The sequence below is a fragment of the Lampris incognitus genome, chromosome 9 (genome assembly GCF_029633865.1).
Source record: "Lampris incognitus isolate fLamInc1 chromosome 9, fLamInc1.hap2, whole genome shotgun sequence".
Taxonomy (NCBI): domain Eukaryota; kingdom Metazoa; phylum Chordata; class Actinopteri; order Lampriformes; family Lampridae; genus Lampris; species Lampris incognitus.
The window spans coordinates 38830894-38853444 of NC_079219.1; the positions used below are offsets into that span (position 1 = coordinate 38830894).

Below are 22551 nucleotides of genomic sequence, written 5' to 3' on the forward strand. Positions count from 1 at the left end.
GTTCATTTGATGGGTGTAACATAAATTTGGTGTTTCCGCCTGGTCTGCAACAAAGTTCAGGACATTTGCTGACCAGCAAACTGAAGAACTAGACCAAGATGATGGCATCGGCAGTGACGAGCTGAACATTCAAGTACACGACAACAGACAAGCTAAAGCAACAGCAGACATGTGAGATTGAGTACTTAGCTAGCTAGCAAAATGTCACCTGAGTCGGAAGCTCTGTTAGTAGAGATAGAAGAGAAATTGCCAGCACTTTCCGTGGAAGAATTGAATTGCTTTTGCTCAGTGCTAAACATGGAGGTTAACGAGAATAACAAACACTCACCTCGATCGTTGAGGAGACTTATCCTAAAAACTATTGGAGGAGGATGATGTAAGTTCGCTTGAGGATGAGAGACTGTCATTATAGTTAGAAGTTAATGAAAAAATTGATACTCTGAAAAGCCAGTGTTTAAGTGATGAGGATGATAAATTCCAATCATGGTATTGTACACTATGGGAGGGGGCAGCGACAAATTGAGTTGGAGTGCCAGGCTGTGGAGAAAAGTGTTACTGGACCTAATGAACTCACTGGAAAAACAGCAGCTAGTATTATTACAATTGCAAAAGTGTCAGTTCCAATGCAAAGTCATGTAGTTGTCCAGCTATTGTATAGAATAAATTTGAAGAGCATTGGACAAATAGTTGAACCTGATCAAAAAGACAAATTAAATTTCACCAATCTTGAAGCATGTTTGTGAATGTTCTCATTCATCCAGGTCATGGTTATCCAAAGGAGTTGAATCAAGTGCAACTGGACTTGGTATATATCTGTGAAGACGTTTCGCCTCTCATCCAAGAGGCCTCCTCAGTTCGTGCCTTTCTGACTAGACCAAGCTAGTCTGACTGGCTGGTGATGAGACTCAGAATGTATCCTCTAGGAGTCGTTGTCAGAGCCATAGATATGCGTGGCTCTTTTGTGTACCGATGTCCAGCTGGGCCTGTCACCATCGGAGCTGTTGATTTGCATTTGTTTAGCAGCGACGGTCTTGGATGAGAGGGGAAACGTCTTCACGGATATATACCAAGTCCAGTTGCACTTGATTCAACTCCTTTGGAACACCAATCTTGAAAAACAAATACAGAGGGCCCTGAAAAAGGGGTATGATGTGAATGAAGTCATTAAGGCTGTTGTCCAAGCAATAGCCCCAGTAGTAAAGTTGAGGAGATATCTTGAAAGAACTGATTTGAAGTTACCTGTTTTGAAGCAGATTCTGCGGACTTATTACACTGAGAAAGTTGCTACAGAATTATATCACTCATTTACCCATGCAGTTCAGGAACACAGAGAAACACCCAGTTAGTTTTGGTGTGAGCTATGGATTTGTGACAACATGTCTTCGTAGTATTGATGCCATTCACCCCCTTGACGTGAAACCCTTACAGCAAGGACATAGTCCACTGCCTTCAGAACACTGTGACACGCCCCAGACATAATGTTCTCCCAAGATCTCAGAAGGTGAGCCATAGGACCTCAGCCATCTGTCAAAGGAAAAACAGCAGGTGTGGCTGATTCTCAGGGAGGAGTGTGACGTGTTTACTAAAAATGAGTGGGACACAGGATGTATTCCTGCCCTGAAAATGGACATTCAGCTTCAAGACAATATCCCAGTGAGGAAAATGTACAAAACTAAACCTTGTTCACTCTATCAAGAGTTGAAGAATCACTTACAGGATTTATTGAGCCGAGGCTGGATTCAAAAGTTGTGTTCTTCTTATTCATCACCAGTGGTGTGCATAAGAGAGGATGGGACCCTATGCCTATGCATAGATTATAGACTACTCAATGAGAAGACAGCCTGATCGCCATCCAATCCCAAGAATGCATGAAATTTTGGAATACTTGGGTGGCAACTCCTGGTTTACAGTGCTGGACCAAAGTACGTCTTACCATCAAGGCTTCATGAGCAATGGAAGATCCTTTACTTCATTCATAGCACTATGGGGACTCTACGAGTGGGACAGAATCCCATTTGGCCTCACTAATGCTCCAGTGGCCTTCCAATGTTATATGGAGGGATGCCTGGGAGACCTAAGGGTTGAAATCTGCGTCCCTTACCGAGATGATGTTTTAGTCTTTAGTAGCGTCTTCCAGCAGCATGTTGAAAATGTCTGCAGAGTGTTGCAGCAGCAGAAGAAGTGTGGAATAAATCTAAGGCCAAAGAAGTGTGATTTCTGCATGAATCCTAAGGTGGTTGAGACTGTGCAAGTGGTAAGGCACGAGACACTTGCTACTGTCCACGAGGTGAGACAATTGTTGGGTTTTCTCAACTACTATAGGTCCTATATTCCTGATTTCGCTAGGATTGCCAAGCCACTGTATGAGCTGCGGACTAAGCCTAAAACAGAGAAAAGGAAGGAGCAAAGGAATGGTAAATAAATGATAAATGGACTTAATTTATAAAGTGTTTTTCTAGTCTACCAACCACTCAAAGTGCTTTACAATGGATGCCTCACATTCATCCATTCACACACACATTGATACACTGATGGTGGGGGCTGCCATGCAAGGCGCCAACCTGCTCATCAGAAGCAGTTAGGGATTCAGTGTCTTGCTCAAGGACACTTCCACATGTTCTCTGGAGGAGCTAGGAATCGAACCAATGACCTACCAATTACTAGATGACCTGATCTACCTCCTGAGCCATGCTGCTCCAATGATGTTGTATAACAATCAGTTAAATTCTGTATCAGGATGATGGCCACCAGTCTGCTCAGCCACCACCATCTCAGCTGGTCGAATCGATTGAAAGACACCAAGGGGTGATGGAGAACTGAATCACTGCACTAATAAATCCACCTATCATGGCATATCCCGATTTTGAGAAACCATCTGTGCTGCACATAGATGCCTCAGAAGAAGGCCTGGATGCAGTGTTGTATCAGCGACAGAATGGTGTACTCAGAGTCATTGCATGTGGATCCCAGGCGGTAACAAAGGCAGAAAAGAACTACAAATTGCACTCTGGAAAATTGGAGTTCTTGGCCTTAACGTGGGCTATCACGGAACATTTTCATGATAACCTCTGCCATGTCCCTCATTTCAGTGTACAGCAATTATAACCCGCTGACTTATGTCATGAAGCCTGCTAAATGTAATGCAACAGGACAACGTTGGGTGGCTAAACTGGCAGATTATCACTTCACTCTTAAGTATAGACCTGAGATAACTAATTGTGATGCTGATTTCCTATCAAGGAGGCCAGCACCCATTGAAGAAGTAATCTAAGAATGAACCAAAGAATGTCCACCAGAGTTACTGCAGTCAATTGGGAAGGCCCTCAAAGATCATAAAAGAGGGAGAGATGGACTGGATCTCTGTGATCACCTGCAACATTGATGCATTACCTGAGGAGGTGAACAGTGGTGCAGCGGCAGTCCAAGCTTTACCTGTAGAAGATCTAAAAGCAGCCCAAAGAGAAGATCCCATTATTAGCGGAGTGTTAGTTTTGAAAAAGAAATACAACCTTCTTAGACACAAGGATTGCAGAATTCCATCTAAGGTCCACCATGACCAAGGAAATGAATTCAAAAATGAATTATTTAGAAAATGTCAGACTTACAGTGGGATACGGCATTCAGAGACAATTCCTTACGATCCCCAAGTGAACCCTGCAGAATGTTTCAACAGGAAATTATTGGGCATGTTGAGGACGCTTGAAGAGACTCAGAAATCAAGTTGGGCTGATCATCCCAACAAAGTTGTCTATGCATACAAGTCAACTGTACATTAGTCAACTGTTTTCTTTCCCCCTTTTCCTCCTTTTTGGCTGGGAGCCAACCCTGCCCATTGATTTTATTTTTCCCAGATAAGCAATGAGAAACAAATAGTCCCATGTAGGATAAGCAGAAAAATGAAAAATATCAATGCAGGAAGCTTATGAAATTGCAATGAGGAATTTGAAAAAGGCTGCAGCAAGAGGACAAAAGAATTACATCCCAACATGCATGGAGCTCAGTCCTTGAACCCAGTGATCATGTACTGGTAAGAAACTTATCAGAAAGAGGAGGCCCAGGCAAGTTACATGCCTAATGGAAGAATCAGATCCACATGGTTAGAGAGAGAAAGGGGACAGATAGATCAGTGTATGTGGTTGAACCGTTAGATGGGAACAGAAAGAAACAAGTATTACATTGCAATGCGTTGCTACCATTCCCTTACCCCACTGATCAGCCAAAGACTAGCAAATCTCACTTGAAAGAAACAAAAAGTCAAAATCAGGGAGAGACAGTAACAAGAAATGTGAAAACAAAACAAAATACTTACCATGCAGACTCTGAAAGTTCAAGCGAGGATGAGTACAGCTTGTGGACCACAAGACAAGCAGGAAGCCGTCTAAACTTGGAAGTAAGATAATTTTACCCCAGGGAAGAAAAGCATCCTGAGGAGGGACCGGAGCTGGAAGAAAATCCTGAGGAACCTGAAGAGGAAACAGCACATGACGAATGTTGTGTAGAGGGGGCGGAATCAGGGTTGGAAGAGGTTCAGATGGCAACTGGAAGGCTAAGGTAGAGGCGCATCTACACATATGACCAGTTAGGCCAGCCCACGTTCCAGCCAGTGACTGGAGGGTATGTAGTTTGGATTTCGGAGAGGTAAAGCCGAGAAGATCTCCCTTGACAAGAAATGACCCTCTCTTCTGGAACCAGTATCCTTTTATTCATAATAGTTAAGCTATTTACAAGTTACAGAACAGTAGTATGTTGGAGTTTCTTTTCCTGTATCGTGGATGATGGCGAGGTAAAGCCAAGAAGACCTCCCTTGACAAGAAATGACCCTGTCTTCTGGAACCAGTATCCTTTGATTCATAATAGTTAAGCTATTTACAAGTTACAGCACAGTAGTATGTTGGAGTTTCTTTTCCTGTATCGTGGATGATGGAGAGGTAAAGCTGAGAAGACCTCCCTTGACAAGAAATGACCCTGTCTTCTGGAACCAGTATCCTTTGATTCCTAATAGTTAAGCTATTTACAAGTAACAGCACAGTAGTATGTTGGAGTTTCTTCTCCTGGATCGCCACCTTGCCGTGTTGGAGAAGCATGCGTGTACCAATAATCCCAAGAGCTACACCATCCGGAGCTTTGCTCCTAGTAGGGTCTCTCAAGGTGGATAGGTCAAGAGGGAGGTTCCAGATGAAGCGCTATCCAACAAAGACTTCAACAGCGGAACTGGCGGAAGATGTCTCCAGGTCACAACAACAGTGAAAACGGATGAAGACTGCAACAGAGAGTGGTCCTCAATCATCTTGGTTCTCCATGCCATTGGACTCTGGCCACTCCCTGCCAAGGACTGTGTGGTGGCTGCAGGCACATCAGCCACTCCACGTAAAAAGCTGTCATGCACAGGCGTCCTCCCATTATGCAGCTTCAGGATCGGCCTCTACACCCACCTGAAGACCAAGAGGGAGAACGGTCATACTCGACCCTGAGTGACCGTTGATGATGATGATGTTAGAATTTATATTGGTTACAATTCAATTTTATGCTTAGTTTTAAGGTGATATAATACAGTACTAAGACACCAACACCAGTTTTAAAGGAATAACGATTTATTGATTTATTGAAGTGTTAAAATATACTAATATCAAACTGAAAGAGGACTCAATTGGTACTGTGCATATGGCATAAAAAAAAGATGTGAAGCTATATTAACATGAGGTGCATATGGTAGTTTCCAGATGCCATTACAGGATGTTGGGGGGGGCAGCATACCTGCAGACAATAAACCTCTAAAGACAAGAAGATTATAGAGATGTATATATTTGTATTAATGTCATTGTAGCTTGAAGAAGAGAAAATGTTAATGTAGTCTGTGCAAAGAAACTGTATACAAGCATTCACCTTCCCCTGTGATGTAATGTTATTTGTTGTATGTCGAAAGTTTATTGCTAGTTATGTTGTTGAGTAAAAAGAAAATGTTATGGCAACATTTTATTTTTTTTAGTGGGGGAGGGTGTTGCGATCTGGAATCATGAACTATTCCAAAGTAATGAAGCAAAACAATATTTACATTTTTATAAATACATATTGGCATCCATTTCTATTAATCTGCTTTTATAATGCCAGTATGGAGACTGCATTGTATTTGTAAAGGGAAATAATCTTGTTTGTTTTAAAATATTATTACGCAGCAATAATGCAGTAGTTCAGATGAAAAAGGGAAGGAAGCTGTGAATAGATAGTGGGGAAAAAAACTGCATGGCGAGGTCATTTACTGTGCTGCATCCTGAATTTTGTCTATGCAAAAACAAGAAAAACGATTTGTACCGGGTAAGAAAATAAAGTTGCCAGAACTAGAGCAGACTGTGTGTTGCGTTCATTTGATGTGTGCAATAGAACCAGTTTGGTAATTTATTGTGTAGTGAACCCTGAAGACCTTTAGCAGTGGAAATGATAAGTGGCATTGCTTCCAGTAATGAAGCTTGTGGCTGTTACTCGCTTTGGCAGTACTGCTTAAGTCACGTGCCGTTCATCTACCTTAGATCTGCTCTGTCCTTCATCTCTGCCCAAGGACTTCTGGTGTTGGAAACTTCTATTTCTTTTTTTTTTTTTGGGGATTTTCCCCCCTTTTTCTCCCCAATTGTATTTGGCCAATTACCCCACTCTCCCGAGCTGCCCCGATCTCTACTTCACCCCCTCTGCTGATCCGGGGAGGGCTGCAGACTACCACATGCCTCCTCCGATACATGTGGAGTCGCCAGCCACTTCTTCTCACCTGACAGTGAGGAGTTTCACCAGGGGGCTGTAGCACATGGGAGGATCACACTGTTCCCCCCAGTTCCCCCTCCCCCCTGAACAGGACCCCCGACTGACCAAAGGAGGCACTAGTGCAGTGACCAAGGCACATACCAACATCCAGCTTCTCACCCACGGACAAGGCGAATTGTGTCTGTAGGGACGCCCAACCAAGCTGGAGGTAACATGGGGATTTGAACTGCCAATCCCCCATGTTGGTAGGCAACGGAATAGACCGCCATGCTACCCAGACGCTCTGGAAACTTCTATTTCTGAACAGCCAGACAGCCCAAGTCAACCACCATCTATTACCATGGAGATAGCAATGTGAAAATGCTCTGCTTTTATATTCATTTCCATGTCGTGGAACGACAGCCAAAGAGTGTCAGATAACCAATTTGCTTAGCTAAAGAAACAGGCAGCCTTGATACCCTGCCAACACCGCTGTATCAGAATGGATGAAAAGACCTTGTCTATAATATAATGGAAGGAATTGAGTACAAGTATTCTCAGATATAGCAAAGACCTGATATCACATTGTGATAGCCACGTCTGGCTAGTGCTAAAAAACTCACATTTACATAAGAGAAATCAAATAAATGAAGGTATATGTGTACTTATCTGGAAAACCCCATTGTAAACTGTTTACCCTGTAGATACTGTATGTTTTATATGTGAGATTTTCAGATGATGCTTGTCATCTGTTGGTTTTGTCAGGCTTCTGTGATGCTGTGGTGGTGCAACATTACACCACTGGGCTATTGAAGGAGGCTCACTGCTGGTGTCGTCTGCAGCAGCCTTGCGAGGGATGAGTGAGACACTTCTCCTGGATCTGGCTGGGTGAGTGATGTGGGGAGGTTTGGCTATGTTGTGTTTGTCAGTGATAAACAGAATATGTTAATTTGAGAGCTGGAAACAGGCTTTCACAGCATGTGTACCCATAAGAGAGGCGCTTAATCCTCCAATTGAGGGAAGAGGAAAGAGGGATGTGACAGGCCACGCTACATCCAGAATAAGACACATAGCTGTAATCAGCCAGATCAAAGCAGAGTAATAGCACACCGATCCCTAATGCATTGTCTCTCGTATGGAAAAATCCTAGAAATTCAAATGTGGTGCAATGCTTAGTACCCTAAGTACGTGTATTTTTAGTTTGCCAAGAGAGATTATGCTCTCTGTTTTGTAGCACTAGTAATTTGTTTTGCATGTTACATCTAGGGATATACATGGCACAAATCAAACAGATGCGTGTAAATGATGCTGGGGAATCAGATACACTGGAATGCCATTTTATAAACCTCAAGTCTCTTGTCTGGTGTTATGATCCAGATATCATGGTGATCCTGAGCACACACGTTCTTTAAGGCTTAATACTGCTGTGCCATGTTGCTGCCTGATTTCCTCTTGCTCTGTACCTACACCTCCTCCTCCATCTTCTGAATCCTGACAAACAGACAAGGGCTGTTTATGTGTTTATTGTGTGTGTGTGTGTGTGTGTGTGTGTGAGAATGGGGGGGTGGTTATCATTCTGCTGCAGTAGCTGGTCATGGCTGCGGAGATGCTCCATCTCCCAGAACTCCAGTGAGGACTTTACTCTTGAACCTCCCTTATGAGCAGCAATCAACAACTGGGAGCAGAGCAGCACGCTGACATGCTACACAGGCACTCCACGCTACTGCATATGATTAATGCAGCCTAATGAAGCTAAATGAAGATTGATAGTGTTAAAAGGGAGGCGAGGAGGAAGAAAAACAGAGAGCCTGCAGGGACGCAGGAGTGGCAGAGGAAGTCACAGTGTAGTCACAAGCTTGCAGTGTGTGGAGGTACATGAAACCTGAGGCAGATGTTGGGTAACATGGCACTGTCTATAACGTCACTCTATCACCTCACTAAGGAAGAGACCTCATGGAAGTACACGTCAATGTAGCATATCAGGATACACATGAATATATAAACACAAATAATGGAGTCCAAGATCTCCACAATGAAGCTGGTGAGTAAAATGACATCATTACTGATATGCACAAAGGCAAACACTATGAAAATGAGACCAAGGTTTAAAAAACTTGATCTGTCTTTTAAATACATGTATCATATGAAATATCCATCAAAATAATAATTATAATATTGCTAAATATAATTATTATTTCTGAGGACTGTCGGAGTGACGTCTTGTGACATTTGGGTGACATGTCTGTCCAGACCTAGCTAGCACTGTACCACAAAAACAACTTTACAGTAACAGCATGAAGACCAGACAGGAGGTGCAATTGCAGGAAATCCCAATGATTCAGCCTTATCTGTGAGAGCCGGTCAATATACACTTTTTCAATACTAAGACAAGCGGTCCTTGCACCTCATTCTAGTCAGTAGATTTTTTTTTAATGATAGTTTTGTTAACTCTGATTTAGTTTTGTTAACTCTGTTTGCCCTGTGATGGCCATGAATGGAAGTTATAAAATACATGCCCCTGACCATAATTTTCCTTAAAAGAGCTAGTCAGCACAGGCACACACAACATTACCAGACATCTGGTTAAAACACAAGATTGCCTAATTTGTACTTTCACTTGTAAAGCCAAATGCTGGATGACAGCCATCACAGGAACTGCAGAGTGAGATAATGACAATGTGGGAACCAGATGATCTCATAAGAGCTGGTAGGGAGGGACGTCTGACGTCAGCTTTCTCCTGAATTATTTTGGTTGAAGAGGAAGGCTGATCCCAGCTTTCTGCTTATATAGCTCCACCTAATTTATACGCGGTGTCAGTGTGTCTTCAGACACTAAAACAAGCATCCATTAGTGGCATAACAAAACACAATCCTCACAAACAAACACACACACACACACACACACACACACACACACACACACACACACACACACATGCACACACACACACACACATATATATATATATATATACACACACACACACACACACAACTCCCCTTCTCATGTCCCTACACTGGCTCCCAGTAGCTGCTCGCATCCAGTTTAAGACTCTGGTGCTAGTATACAGGGCAGTGAAAAGAACAGCTCCTCCTATCTCCAGGCCATGGTCAAGCCGTACACCCCCACCCGACCACTTTGCTCTGCTGCCTCGGGATGCCTGGTTGCCCCGTCGCGCAGAGGCCCCTGCTGCCGATCGACCCGGTCACAGCTCTTTTCTGTCCTGGCCCCACAGTGGTGGAATAAACTCCCCACTGATGTCAGGACAGCGGAGTCACTGCCCATCTTTCACCGCAGGTTGAAAACTCACCTCTTCAAGAACTACTACCCTGTTACTTGTTCTTAGCACTTATTGTATTCACTCATTTAATCTCTTTCTTGTGCTTTTACTGTAACACTGGTTTTGCTCTTAGATGCTGGTTTAGAGGGAGGATGTGCTTATGACCTCTGATGACTAGTAGTTCTCCTGATTTCCTACGTTAAATGCACTTATTGTAAGTCGCTTTGGATAAAGGCATCAGCTAAATGACTGTAATGTAATGTTTTATATATATATATATATGTATATATACACACGCACACACACACACACAGTATACTACTACTACTACTACTTTTGGCTGCTTCCATTAGGGGTCACCACAGCGGATCATCCGTTTCCATCTCTTCCTGTCCTTTTCCTCTGTCACATCAGCCACCTGCATGTCCTCCCTCACCACATCCATAAACCTCTTCTATGGCCTTCCTCTTTTCCTGTTCCCTGGCAGCTCCATCTTCAGCATCCTTCTCCCAATATACCCAGCATCTGTCCTCCACACACGTCCAAGCCATCTCAATCTTGTCTCTCTTGCTTTGTCTCCAAACCGTCCAACCTGAGCTGTCCCTCTAATATAATCATTCCTTATCCTGTCCTTCTTCATCACTCCTAAGGAAAATCTTAGCATCTTCACCTCTGCCACCTCCAGCTCCGCCTCCTGTCTTTTTGTCAGTGCCACTGTCTCCAAACCATCCTGTAAACCTTCCCTTTAATGCTTGCTGGTACCCTTCTGTCACAAATCACTCCTGACACTCTTCTCCACCCACTCCACCCTGCCTGCACTCTCTTCTTCACCTCTCTTCTGCACTCCCCGTTACTTTGGACAGTTGACCCCAAGTATTTAAACTCATATGCCTTCGTCACCTCTACTCCTCCCTCTCATTCACGCATAGGTATTCCATCTTGCTCCTACTGACTGTCATTCCTCTTCTCTCCAGTGCATACCTCCACCTCTCCAGGCTCTCCTCAACCTGCACCTTACTCTCGCTACAGGTCTCAATGTCATCCGCAAACATCATTGTCCACAGACATTCCTGCCTGTTCTTGTCTGTCAACCTGTCCATCACCATTGCAAACAAGAAAGGGCTCAGAGCTGATCCTTGATGTAATCCCACCTCCACCTTGAACCCATCTGTCATTCCAACCACACACCTCACCATTGTCACACTTCCCTCATACATATCCTGCACCACTCCTACATACCTCTCTGCAACTCCCGGCTTCCTCATACAATCCCACACCTCCTCTCTTGGCACCCTGTCATATGCTTTCTCTAAATCTACAAAGACACAATGCAACTCTTTCTGGCCTTCTCTATACTTCTCAATCAACATTCTCAAAGCAAACATCACATCTGTGGTGCTCTTTCGTGGCATGAAACCATACTGCTGCTCGCTAATCATCACCTCTCCTCTTAACCTAGCTTCTATTACTCTTTCCCATATGTTCATGCTGTGGCTGATCAACTTTATACCTCTGTAGTTGCTACAGCTCTGCACATCGCCCTTTTATATACATATATATACACACATACACACACACACACACACTATATATATATATATATATATATATATATATGCACTCTGGTGTTTACAAGCAACAGAGTCAGTAAAGCTCCTGAGGAAAAAAAGCACAAACTTTTAAATACTGCAAGAATTGTTATAAATAAAGTACCCAAATCAATTCCCGTGATACATATTTTAAAAAAGGAATCACTGGACCATCATAAGTGCAGTACCGAGAGTCAACAGGGCTCGCGCCAGTGGAGGGTTTGATGCAGTAAACATTCCATTACCATGAGCTATGGCTAGTAGGTGGAGGTGAGCTCCGTCCATTCCAGAGCTCAGAGAGCTGCCAGAAGGGACTACAGGAGGCGAGTGGTGCGCTGCTGTCAAGATCCAGGTACTAATGCAGCCTGACAATTACTGTCTTTTGAAGTCAATGAGATATACTCTAAATGGCTCCGCTATAGGGGAATACAGGCTGCATATGGTAAAAGGTACTAAAAGGGTAGGATCAGCAATTTAAATGTCGTGTACTGACCATATGTGAATAGGCCACGGGGGAGTAATGATGCTAAACACAGCCCTTTTTCAGTTCGGACAGTCTGTGTGCTGCACACAACCTGCTTGAGATGAGCACACACTTCTCTCATTTCCTTCAATCTCCTCCTCTCTCCCTTTTTCACACCTACCTGCACACACATGCACCCCGTGCATAACAACATATTTGCATTTGCATACACAATCATAGAAAACACAAACAACTGGCACACAGTAAACAGGGTGATGCATTTTATCTGCCGTGCATCAAGTCACCTGCAAACACCCATGCTGACACAGAAGCACACATATGCACGCAAATGCACACACACACACACACACACACACACACACACACACACACACACACACACACACAAAGGCTCACATGCAGAAATACACAAACACACACATCAAAAATGCACAAGGAACAAATCAGTCTGAAACAGCAATCACATGGAGCAAACACAACCCTGCTCCACTGTTCCCCACATACAGCAATAAGACTCCCCACACAACCTCCTCCCACTGACCAATGGGCCATACACATCCAGAGGTACCATTCATGCCAGTCCGGGGGGTCACAAAGGATATGATCTGATTTTTGCAGGGCAATGATACAGCTTTATATCTTGAGTTTTGTGTACATTATCTTTAGGCAGAATCATTTTGAATATGATAATTATTGGCTGTCCAGGTAGCATGGCGGTCTATTCAGTTTCCTACCAACACAGGGATCAGCGGTTTGAATCCCCGTGTTACCGCCGGCTCTGTCGGGCGTCCCGACAGACACAATTGGCCGTGTCTGCGGGTGGGAAGCCGGATATGGGTATGTGCCCTGGTCGCTGCACTAGCGCCTCCTCTGGTCAGGCGAGAGGGGGAACTGGGGGTAATAGTGAGATCCTCCCACATGCTACATCCCCCTGGTGAAACTCCTCACTGTTAGGTGAAAAGAAGCAGCTGGTGACTCCACATGTATCGGAGGAGGCATGTGGTAGTCTGCAGCCCTCCCCAGATCGGCAGAGGGGGTGGAGTAGTGGCCGGGACAAAGAGTGGGCTAATTGGCCAAGTATAATGGGGGAGAAAAAGGGGCAAAAAATAAAAAAATTGAGGATTCTCAACAGGACCCATCTTTCAAGTATCCAGTGTGTGGAATTACACTCACTGGCCACTTTATTAGGTACACCTTGCTAGTACCGGGTTGGACCCCCTTTTGCCTTCAGAACTGCCTTAATCCTTCGTGGCATAGATTCAACAAGGTACTGGAAACATTCCTCAGAGAGTTTGGTCCATATTGACATGATAGCATCACGCAGTTGCTGCAGATTTGTCGGCTGCACATCCATGACGCGAATCTTCCAGTCCACCCCATCCCAAAGGTGCTCTATTGGATTGAGATCTGGTGACTGTGGAGGCCATTTGAGTACAGTGAACTCATTGTCATGTTCAAGAAACCAGTCTGAGATGATTCGAGCTTTATGACATGGCGCGTTATCCTGCTGAAAGTAGCCATCAGAAGATGGGAACACTGTGGTCATAAAGGGATGGACATGGTCAGCAACAATACTCAGGTAGGCTGTGGCGTTGACACGATGCTCAATTGGTACTAAGGGGCCCAAAGTGTGCCAAGAAAATATCCCCCACATCATTACACAACCACCACCAGCCTGAACCGTTGAAACAAGGCAGGATGGATCCATGCTTTCATGTTGTTGACGCCAAATTCTGACCCTACCATCCGAATGTCGCAGCAGAAATCGAGACTCATCAGACCAGGCAACGTTTTTCCAATCTTCTATTGTCCAATTTTGGTGAGCCTGTGCGAATTGTAGCCTCAGTTTCCTGTTCTTAGCTGACAGGAGTGGCACCCGGTGTGGTCTTCTGCTGCTGTAGCCCATCTGCCTCAAGGTTCGACGTGTTGTGCGTTCAGAGATGCTCTTCTGCATACCTCGGTTGTAATGAGTGGTTATTTGAGTTACTGTTGCCTTTCTATCAGCTCGAACCAGTCTGGCCATTCTCCTCTGACCTCTGGCATCAACAAGGCATTTTTGCCCACAGAACTGCCGCTCACTGGATATTTTCTCTTTTTCGGACCATTCTCTGTAAACCCTAGAGATGGTTGTGCGTGAAAATCCCAGTAGATCAGCAGTTTCTGAAATACTCAGACCAGCCCGTCTGGCACCAACAACCATGCCACGTTCAAAGTCACTTAAATCACCTTTCTTCCCCATTCTGATGCTCGGTTTGAACTGCAGCAGATCGTCTTGACCATGTCTACATGCCTAAATGCATTGAGTTGCTGCCATGTGATTGGCTGATTAGAAATTTGCGTTAACGAGCAGTTGGACAGGTGCGCCTAATAAAGTGGCCGGTGAGTGTATTTTCATTAGATCGGCATACAGAGAGCATGAATTTGGTTTAACACCCTCACTTCTCAAGAGGCATAAACACTGAATCCACTATTGTACAAGTCCCATAAAAGGAGACCATTTGAGATAAGCGTAGATTTTGCACGGGGTCATTGTGTTAAGTTGCCTCCCAGTCTATTCTCTGAGTGATTCTCTCTCATAACTCAGGTACTTAACCTGAGATTTTTTTCCTTTTTTATTTGCAGTTGCCGAAGGCTGTGTGTGTGTAACAGGATTATAAAAATCTGCCGTTATGCTCCATAATCAAATGTTGCACCTCTGCACATAGCATGCAATGTGCTACCCTTATTATTCAATCCTTTATTGATGCCACATTATTCTCTAGTCTGCCCTAGGGTCTCCACTTCCACATATCCCTCGACACATAATCTCTTCATATGGGTTACAACCAATGAAGACAACATTATCAGAGAGGACAGTCTTGTTCACAGCTAACATTGCTGTCATGCAGTTCATAGAACACTGAATCTGTTCCTTGATATACACTTGTGTAAATAACATCTGGCAACTTAAATACATGTTTTGTGAATTTATTTTCTATTGTTTTGTGTTTCTTTTTTAGGGGGGAAGGTTTCCCCCTTTTTCTCCCCAGTTGTACTTGACCAATTAACCCACCCTTCTGAGCCATCCCGGTCGCTGCTCCACCCCCTCTGCCAATCTGGGGAGGGCTGCAGACTACCACATGCCTCCTCCGATACATGTGGAGTCACCAGCCGCTTCTTTTCACCTGACGGTGAGGAGTTTCACCAGGGGGACGTAGCACGTGGAAGGATCATGCTATTTACCCCAGTTCCCCCTCCCCCCAAACAGGCACCCCAACTGAGCAGAGGGGGCGAAGCGCAGCAACCAGGAAACATACCACATCTGGCTTCCCACCCGCAGACATGGCCAGTTGTGTCTGTAGGGACGCCCGACCAAGCCGGAGGTAACACGTGGATTTGAGCAATCCTCATGTTGGTAGGCAACGGAATAGACCGCTACACTACCCGGACGCCCCCCCGCCCCCGGAATGTTTTGTGAATTTTAAGCATACATCCACTTGTCTTGAACATAAATATAAGGTAGACATTGTTATGTGTAGTATCAGGGCTGGGACTACACTGAAGCTGCTTGGTTTGCTAGGATGATTGCATACATACATACCCATGGGGGTGCCCACACCATAAGCTTTGGAGTCAATGAGGCCTCCGATCTGGGTGAGATTGCAGTTGCGCTGGGTGACAAACTCGATGGTGGTAGACTCCATGAGGAAAGCGTAGTCGGAGGTGAGCACGCGATGGATGCCCTCCTCGACATTCTTCACCATCACCGTGTGCCTGCGACTGCTCATAAACTCCCACATCTTGTCATATGTGGAGATCTTGGTTTTCTATCAGGAGACACAGGACGACACTGTCAGCAAGAACACCTGCATTTGCCTTCAAGGGTTAATAAGAAATTATAACCTCACTCCATTGCAGGGGAAAGGAAAAAACAAAGTCACCCCGAGCTCATATTTTTGAGGCAGCTCGGCTCGGCTTCGCTTGTGTGTTGCAGGATGAAACAAAGACAAGCACAGCATGCATGCCACTCCCCCAGATAACGGCAATTTGTTCTTATCTAGCGGTACCTTGAGCAAATATTACATTCCATTATTTGCTGAATTTTAAGGTAAACATGTCAGGTATGTCACTAAAACATGATTTGTGTACTGCTGATAGCACTGTAGGAAGAAAGCCCATTTTGAAAAAGGATTACGGTGCTAACTGATAGCAGTGGTGGGATTTTGTATGACTGGTCATCTGTGATGCTGCCGCCAGCGAGCAGTAGCAGAAGCTGTGTCGTCAGTTGTTGGTATGCTTCGCTTTCTACACCTGTAATCTCAATGAAAAAATCCAAAGGGGTGCATTACTCTCAAAGGGACCAGATTTGAAGGCATTTTTGAAGCCATTTGAAACCTAATTAAGTTAAATCTTCAAGGTCCTGCCCACCATTATAGTGTGTAATGACTTTTTGTGGCTGGTCGATATTTTAGATCAACTGGGTGATTTGCGAAGTGCCTATCAGAATCTTTCGGAGTCACCCTTGACAAATCAGGCGATTGAGCATGCAAGCTACAGACTGCTGATAAGGCCTGAGCGGTGGCTGTGAATACACGGCGAGCCAGATAACCACCTACACTCCTGTTCATGCACACAGACGAGGTGGGCTACCGTCAGCCACAGGCTCCATAAAGGGATCCAGAGCTGATTAGTCAAACCATATAGGAGAGATTTTTGGAAAAAAGCAAAAAACGCAGTGGGTGGAGAAAATGAATAGCTGTCAAAACGAAATGGAAACCACGTCTAAAATGCTCTATGTCATCCGTATGTCAAATCAGTTTTGTTTCCATGAGCCGAATCAGGATGTCAGGACACCACCGCTGCTTATTTTCTGCAGAACATTAGATTGGCAGATAAACACGTAAAAAAAAAAAGGAGTCTATTTGCGGTCTGACCCTCTCAACTCATCACCTGTGATAAACTTTTTATATATTTTCCTCTATTACGGATTGTGTCTTCTCTTCAGAGGCGTGCGGTTCAAAGTGTCTGCTGGAAGCGAGGGCTGATTAGAACCAAATGCTAGGCCTAATCCTTTGATCGTTCTGAAGTGGCCCACGCTTAGCAGCGCTATACAGTCTGCTCATGTCTCCACATCTGTCCAGAGGATTGCAGTCGATTGTGAAGCTAAGTATGACTCAATTACTTTTTAAACAAAGACATATCTTGCAGATAAACAACGACTTATCATGAGATTCAAAGCAAGCTAACAGTCAGTTGGGCAGTGGGATGATGCCATGAGGAGAAAACAGCCAATAAATAGCTGTGTGTGTGTGTGTGTGTGTGTGTGTGTGTGTGTGTGTGTGTGTGTGTGTGTGTGCATGAATCCTGATATGAGCTCACTCACATCCAAATTTAAGTGACAATACCATTTACCAAGCCGCTTATCCGAACTCGGGTCACGGCATGCTGGAGCCTATCCCAGCAGTCATTGGGCGGCAGTCATCCCACGACCCGAATTCGGATAAGCGGCTTGGGTAATGGATGGATGGATGAATACCATTTACCGTATTCCCTCTTCACTTAATAATTTTGATCATCTGGATTGCATTATAGTCAACACTTTGATTTGGCTGATTTAGGCTTGAACTGAATCACCATTTTAGACTGTGGAAACCCAGTGTAGGCTGCAACTGAATGCCAAATCAGGTGTGTTTGTGCTAATATGACTATTTCACACCCTGTGTCATTTACTTTTAGATAATTGGTGGGGATGATCTGTTAAGGCCATGAGCAGGACCTGCTTCACCTCCCTGTGTTGAGGGTGTCTGGCTGGAGGAGCTGGTGTTGGATCAGCTGGGGGAGCCTGGTCTGCTGCGACCGGTGGGCCCAGGGACCGCGGCCCTGCTTGGCGCTGCGCCTGAGGAGGAAATGCCGCGGGCGGTCTGACAGGATGCGGAAGTGGGGCAGGCTAAGCTAACTGCTAGCCCATGCAGACCGGCAGTTCTAATAGTCATCCTTGCGTTCGCTCTCTTGGGACAGTGAATTTTATTTATTTTATTGTTTTATATATTGGTTATGTTTTTGCAGTTTTTTTGCAGTTTGGATATGTGTATTCTTGTAGTTTGGATGTGTTTTGTCTTTGTGTTGCACTGCTGTGGGCTGGGGGAAACAATGTTTTGTTTCATTTCATGTGCGCAGGTACATGGAATGAAATGAAAAATAAATGTTCCTGATTCCTGAAATAAATCTTCCTGATCCCTGTGGTTCTATAGGAGGTGAACATGGGTCAGAAACCGGAGGGCCAACAAAGCCTCAGAGACCCAAAACCAAAGAACTATGCTGTTCCGTCAAGCTCACTTAAGACATTCATAGATTTCATATCAGCATTATTCTCAGTTTGTATTTTGTGCAACAAAAAAAAAGAAAAAATAAGTGTTCAAATCCAATCAAATAACCAAATGTTAACCTCGGATTGACAGAAAACCCTTCCAGGCTCTGTCAAACAGCTTGTGAGAGAATTCAGTGAGAAGTTAAATTTCGGACTGAAAGTAAGCTAATAGTTGTTAATGGAGGTGTCTTGGTCTGCAATTGTTGAAACACATCAGCTAACAGCTCACATGGAATAATGGGTCTTTTTTTCTGGCTAAGATGGCAAAGTCAGTAAAATAACAAATCAAACCAATACTGGCATCCAGGACCTTGTGGATCAAGAAACAAAACTGTGCAAGAATGGTAATCATCCCAGCGCCAGTCATCCACGCCCACGCCATTCATCTGGCTTATGGCAGACTACTAAACTATCCTGGGATGAAGATGCTACACGTTTGTTAGCTTCACCGCAAATATTCTCAGATTCGAAAGCACTTATAACTTGATGAACATGGCAGTTCACTTTTCTCTTCCAAAAGATACTTAGGAGGTCAATCCCTCCATTTCTGGAATCACATGTACTATCCCAGTGAGGATGAAGCGCTTGCTCTCCTGTGTTTCACTTAATACTGTACATTCCCACTTCGTCAACTGACAAAACACACAAAAAAACAAAAACAAAAATAAAACAAAACAAAACACATTATTCAAGCATCCAAACATATAAAAAAAGAAGCTTACTGTCAGTCTCCATCTGTGACTTTCATGCTTTGATCGAATCTTTCAGGGATGCAATATGCAAATATTATTGCCATGTGGGCAAGTGTTGGGAACAGTGATTAGGCTGATTATGGGCTATAAAGTTAGTGTCATGTGGATCAGTTAGTGTTAGCTTCTGTCTCAGTTATAATTGTGTGAGAAAAGTACCCCTACTGTTAGAGGGCCCAATCCTCACCTTCATTCAACAATAACCTCCCGTGATGTGGAAATGGATCTGTACACTTCAGGAATCAGGAACATTTATTTGTCATTTCATTCCATGCACCTGCGCACATGAAATGAAACGAAATATCGTTTCCCCCAGCCCACAGCAGTGCACCACAAAGACAAAAACACATCCCAACTACAAGAACACATAGGTATATCCAAGCTACAAAAAAAAAACACTACAAAAACAAATATATCCAACATATACAAAATAAAATAAAATGAAATAAAAATTCACTGTCCAAGAGAGCGAAAGCCAGGATGACTATCGGACCTGCCAGTCTGCATGGGCTAGCAGTTAGCTTAGCCTGCCCCGCTTCCATGTCCTGTCAGACAGCCCTCTGTGTTTCCTCCTTGAACGCAGCTCCAGGCAGTGACATGGTCCATGGGCCCACCGGACGCAGCAGACCAGGCTCCCCCAGCCGACCCAATGCCAGCTCTCCCAGCCAGACACCTTCGACACACCTCCTCACACTTCATACGACAACACCAAAAACACAGTCAATGCTAGGCGAGGCCACCGCCAGACCGCCCTCGGTGTTATTGGAACCTCCAGTCTGCATGGGCTAGCAGTTAGCTTAGCTTAGCCTGCCCCGCTTCCGCGTCCTGTCAGACCGCCCTCAGTGTTTTCTCTTCGGGTGCAGCTCCAGGCAGGGCCGTGGTCCCTGGGCCCACAGGATGCAGCAGACCAAGCTCTCCTCGCCGATCCAGTGCCAGCTCTCCCAGCCTCAAACAGAGACACAGACTGAGACGCAGATGTGGACAAAGACACTGGATGGTCGGTACTGGGTGAGGCCGCACTAAACATAAGTTCATGCCACCATCTTCCCACACCGCATAGGCCGCGGAACGCATTTCGAAATGGTAGGGCCAAGAATGACGTGACGCCCCCCCCCCCAAGCCACACTCGTAACGCATAACTTTATTTATTAATGCTGTTTTTATTTGTCCTGATTATAGCCTACACTTGAGTCACAATCAAATAGTATAATCAGTATGATTAGAAAGCATAAATCATTTGACACGTCAAGTCCAGTTGCATAGGATTAAAAAATGTCAACGCTCACCACCCTGTCTTAAACCGTCCCAGAGAAGTTCCTCCGTCTCTCGTTGTGCTGGATGAAGTCACTGGCAATGGCGAGATCATCCACATTGGCCAAAGCATCCCTGTGTGTGTGGCTGCACATCAAGTCATTGAGTCTCCTTTGAGTCATTGTTGACCTTAGATAAGTCTTCATACGACGAAGGGTTGAGAAAGACCTCTCGGCGCTGGCAGTTGACACGGGAATTGTATAAAACAATTTCAACAGCCTGTGTACATCTGGCGACAGGCTCATAATGTTGAGGGTAGTGGCAGAGGGGCTAGTTGGAGCAGCGACAGTTAGACATTCTACTTCTGGTTCCTCAGAGGGCTCATTGTGGGCTGGAGTGACGGTGGTTGTCTCAGCTACCTTGGTTAACTTTGACCCGAAGAAATTAGTTATTTTTCGACACTTTATCATTCATGTTAACATTACTATTGCTTAAAGTTTAGTGAACACACTAGCAGTTAGTCTACTTACATAGAGCGCTGGTATTTTGTTCTGTGAAATTCACGTCCGTGTGACACTAAGCTCACGTGACACAAATAACCAATCAATCATTAGGAAACAAAGTTTGTTGCCTGTGATAGGCTACGTACTGTACGTAGGCTTACAGCTAGTGGAAATTAGCCCGGGAAGCACGCAAAAGCGCAATACATTAAGAATGTAACGTATTTGCGATTTGAATTTTTACACGTTTATGTTTGATGCACGCCAAAGTAGATATGGCCACGGCCCTACTGGCCATACTGGTTCCGCGGCCTATGCCACACTGGTACTGGGTGAGCCGCTGCAAACGTGAATTCGCGCCACCATCTTCCTTAACTCAACTTAAGGTGTATACCTCCAAATGGAACATTTCATAAAAAAGAAAGATGTTAGTCAGGGTCTAAACTGTGCCCTGCTTTTACAACATGTCAGGATTTTTCTAATTGAATTCCATTATCCTGTATGTTTACTCAAAATAATTAAGAACTTAATGAGGAAATATTACATTATATCATATAATACATTAATATAGTATAGTATAAAGTATAGTACGGCATTTTCAAAGTATGTGCACATACATGCCCATGTATCATTCTCTAATATTTGCACTGTCTATTCAACATTTTTACGTGTGTGTGTGAGTGAGAGAGAGAGAGAGAATGAGAGAGAGAGGGAGAGAGAGAATGAGAGAGAGAGAGAGAGAGAGAGAGAGAGAGAGAGAGAGAGAGAGAGAGAGAGAGAGAGAGAGAGAGAGAGAGAGAGAGAGAGAGAGAGAGAGAGAGAGAGAGAGAGAGAGAGAGAGAGAGAGCATGTGTGTGTGCAGGGCCTTGGATGGCCATCCTGGGAGAGATGAGGGATTCTGTAAGCAGGTGGACAAGTGAAATGAAGCATCCCCCAGAGTCCCCCTCCTACTAACACATTCTCCATTGTTACGCTTGTCAAGACGCCTTGCTTGCCAAAGTGTTTTGCATATTTTCAAAGGGCTGCAATCAAAAGGATCCACATAGCGGGGGGGGGGGGGTGCGCACAATTCTGTCAATACAAACAACTTCTCTTTTTTTAAACCCTTGCTAACACCAAAATTGATAGATTATGCTTTGTTTGCCGCACTTTGTTGACACTAAACAGAAGCGGCAAAAAAAAAGGAAATTCTGCACCAAATTCTGCAGTTTATTTATTTATTCTTTAAGGGGGAAGTTACACTGTGGTGGCAGTGGTATAGGCAAGGAGACATCCTGTTAGAGTAGAATGCCATGCACAATGAGCAAAATTACATGAGCTTTTCCAGATGTTGTCTGTTTGTCTGTCCATCTCTCCATCCATCCATCCATCCTTCAGAAAAGCTAGATATTGTACTGATGATGATAACTTCTTCTATACGCCACTTTTCTAAAGAGGATTTGCTTTACAGAAAACAAAACAGAGCAGCAAATACTCCTAAAACCAAGGCAACTACACAGCAATCACAGAATAAAATGATATGTCATGAAAAAGACACCACCCTCATTGCCCTCTACATCTACACCCCTTTATATCCTTTATACATGGACACCATCATCACTGTCCTCTACATCTACACCTCT

General features: G+C 44.3%; 1 protein-coding gene across 2 annotated transcripts in view; it reads right to left on the bottom strand.

Moving 5' to 3' along the window:
* grik2 (glutamate receptor, ionotropic, kainate 2) overlaps window positions 1-22551 on the bottom strand; it is a 316356-nt gene that overhangs the window by 25853 nt on the left and 267952 nt on the right. For both annotated transcript variants that reach the window (XM_056286734.1, XM_056286735.1), the window contains one exon: window positions 15664-15889. In XM_056286734.1, the coding sequence (XP_056142709.1) occupies window positions 15664-15889 (226 nt within the window). The remainder of the gene's footprint in view (window positions 1-15663; window positions 15890-22551) is intronic.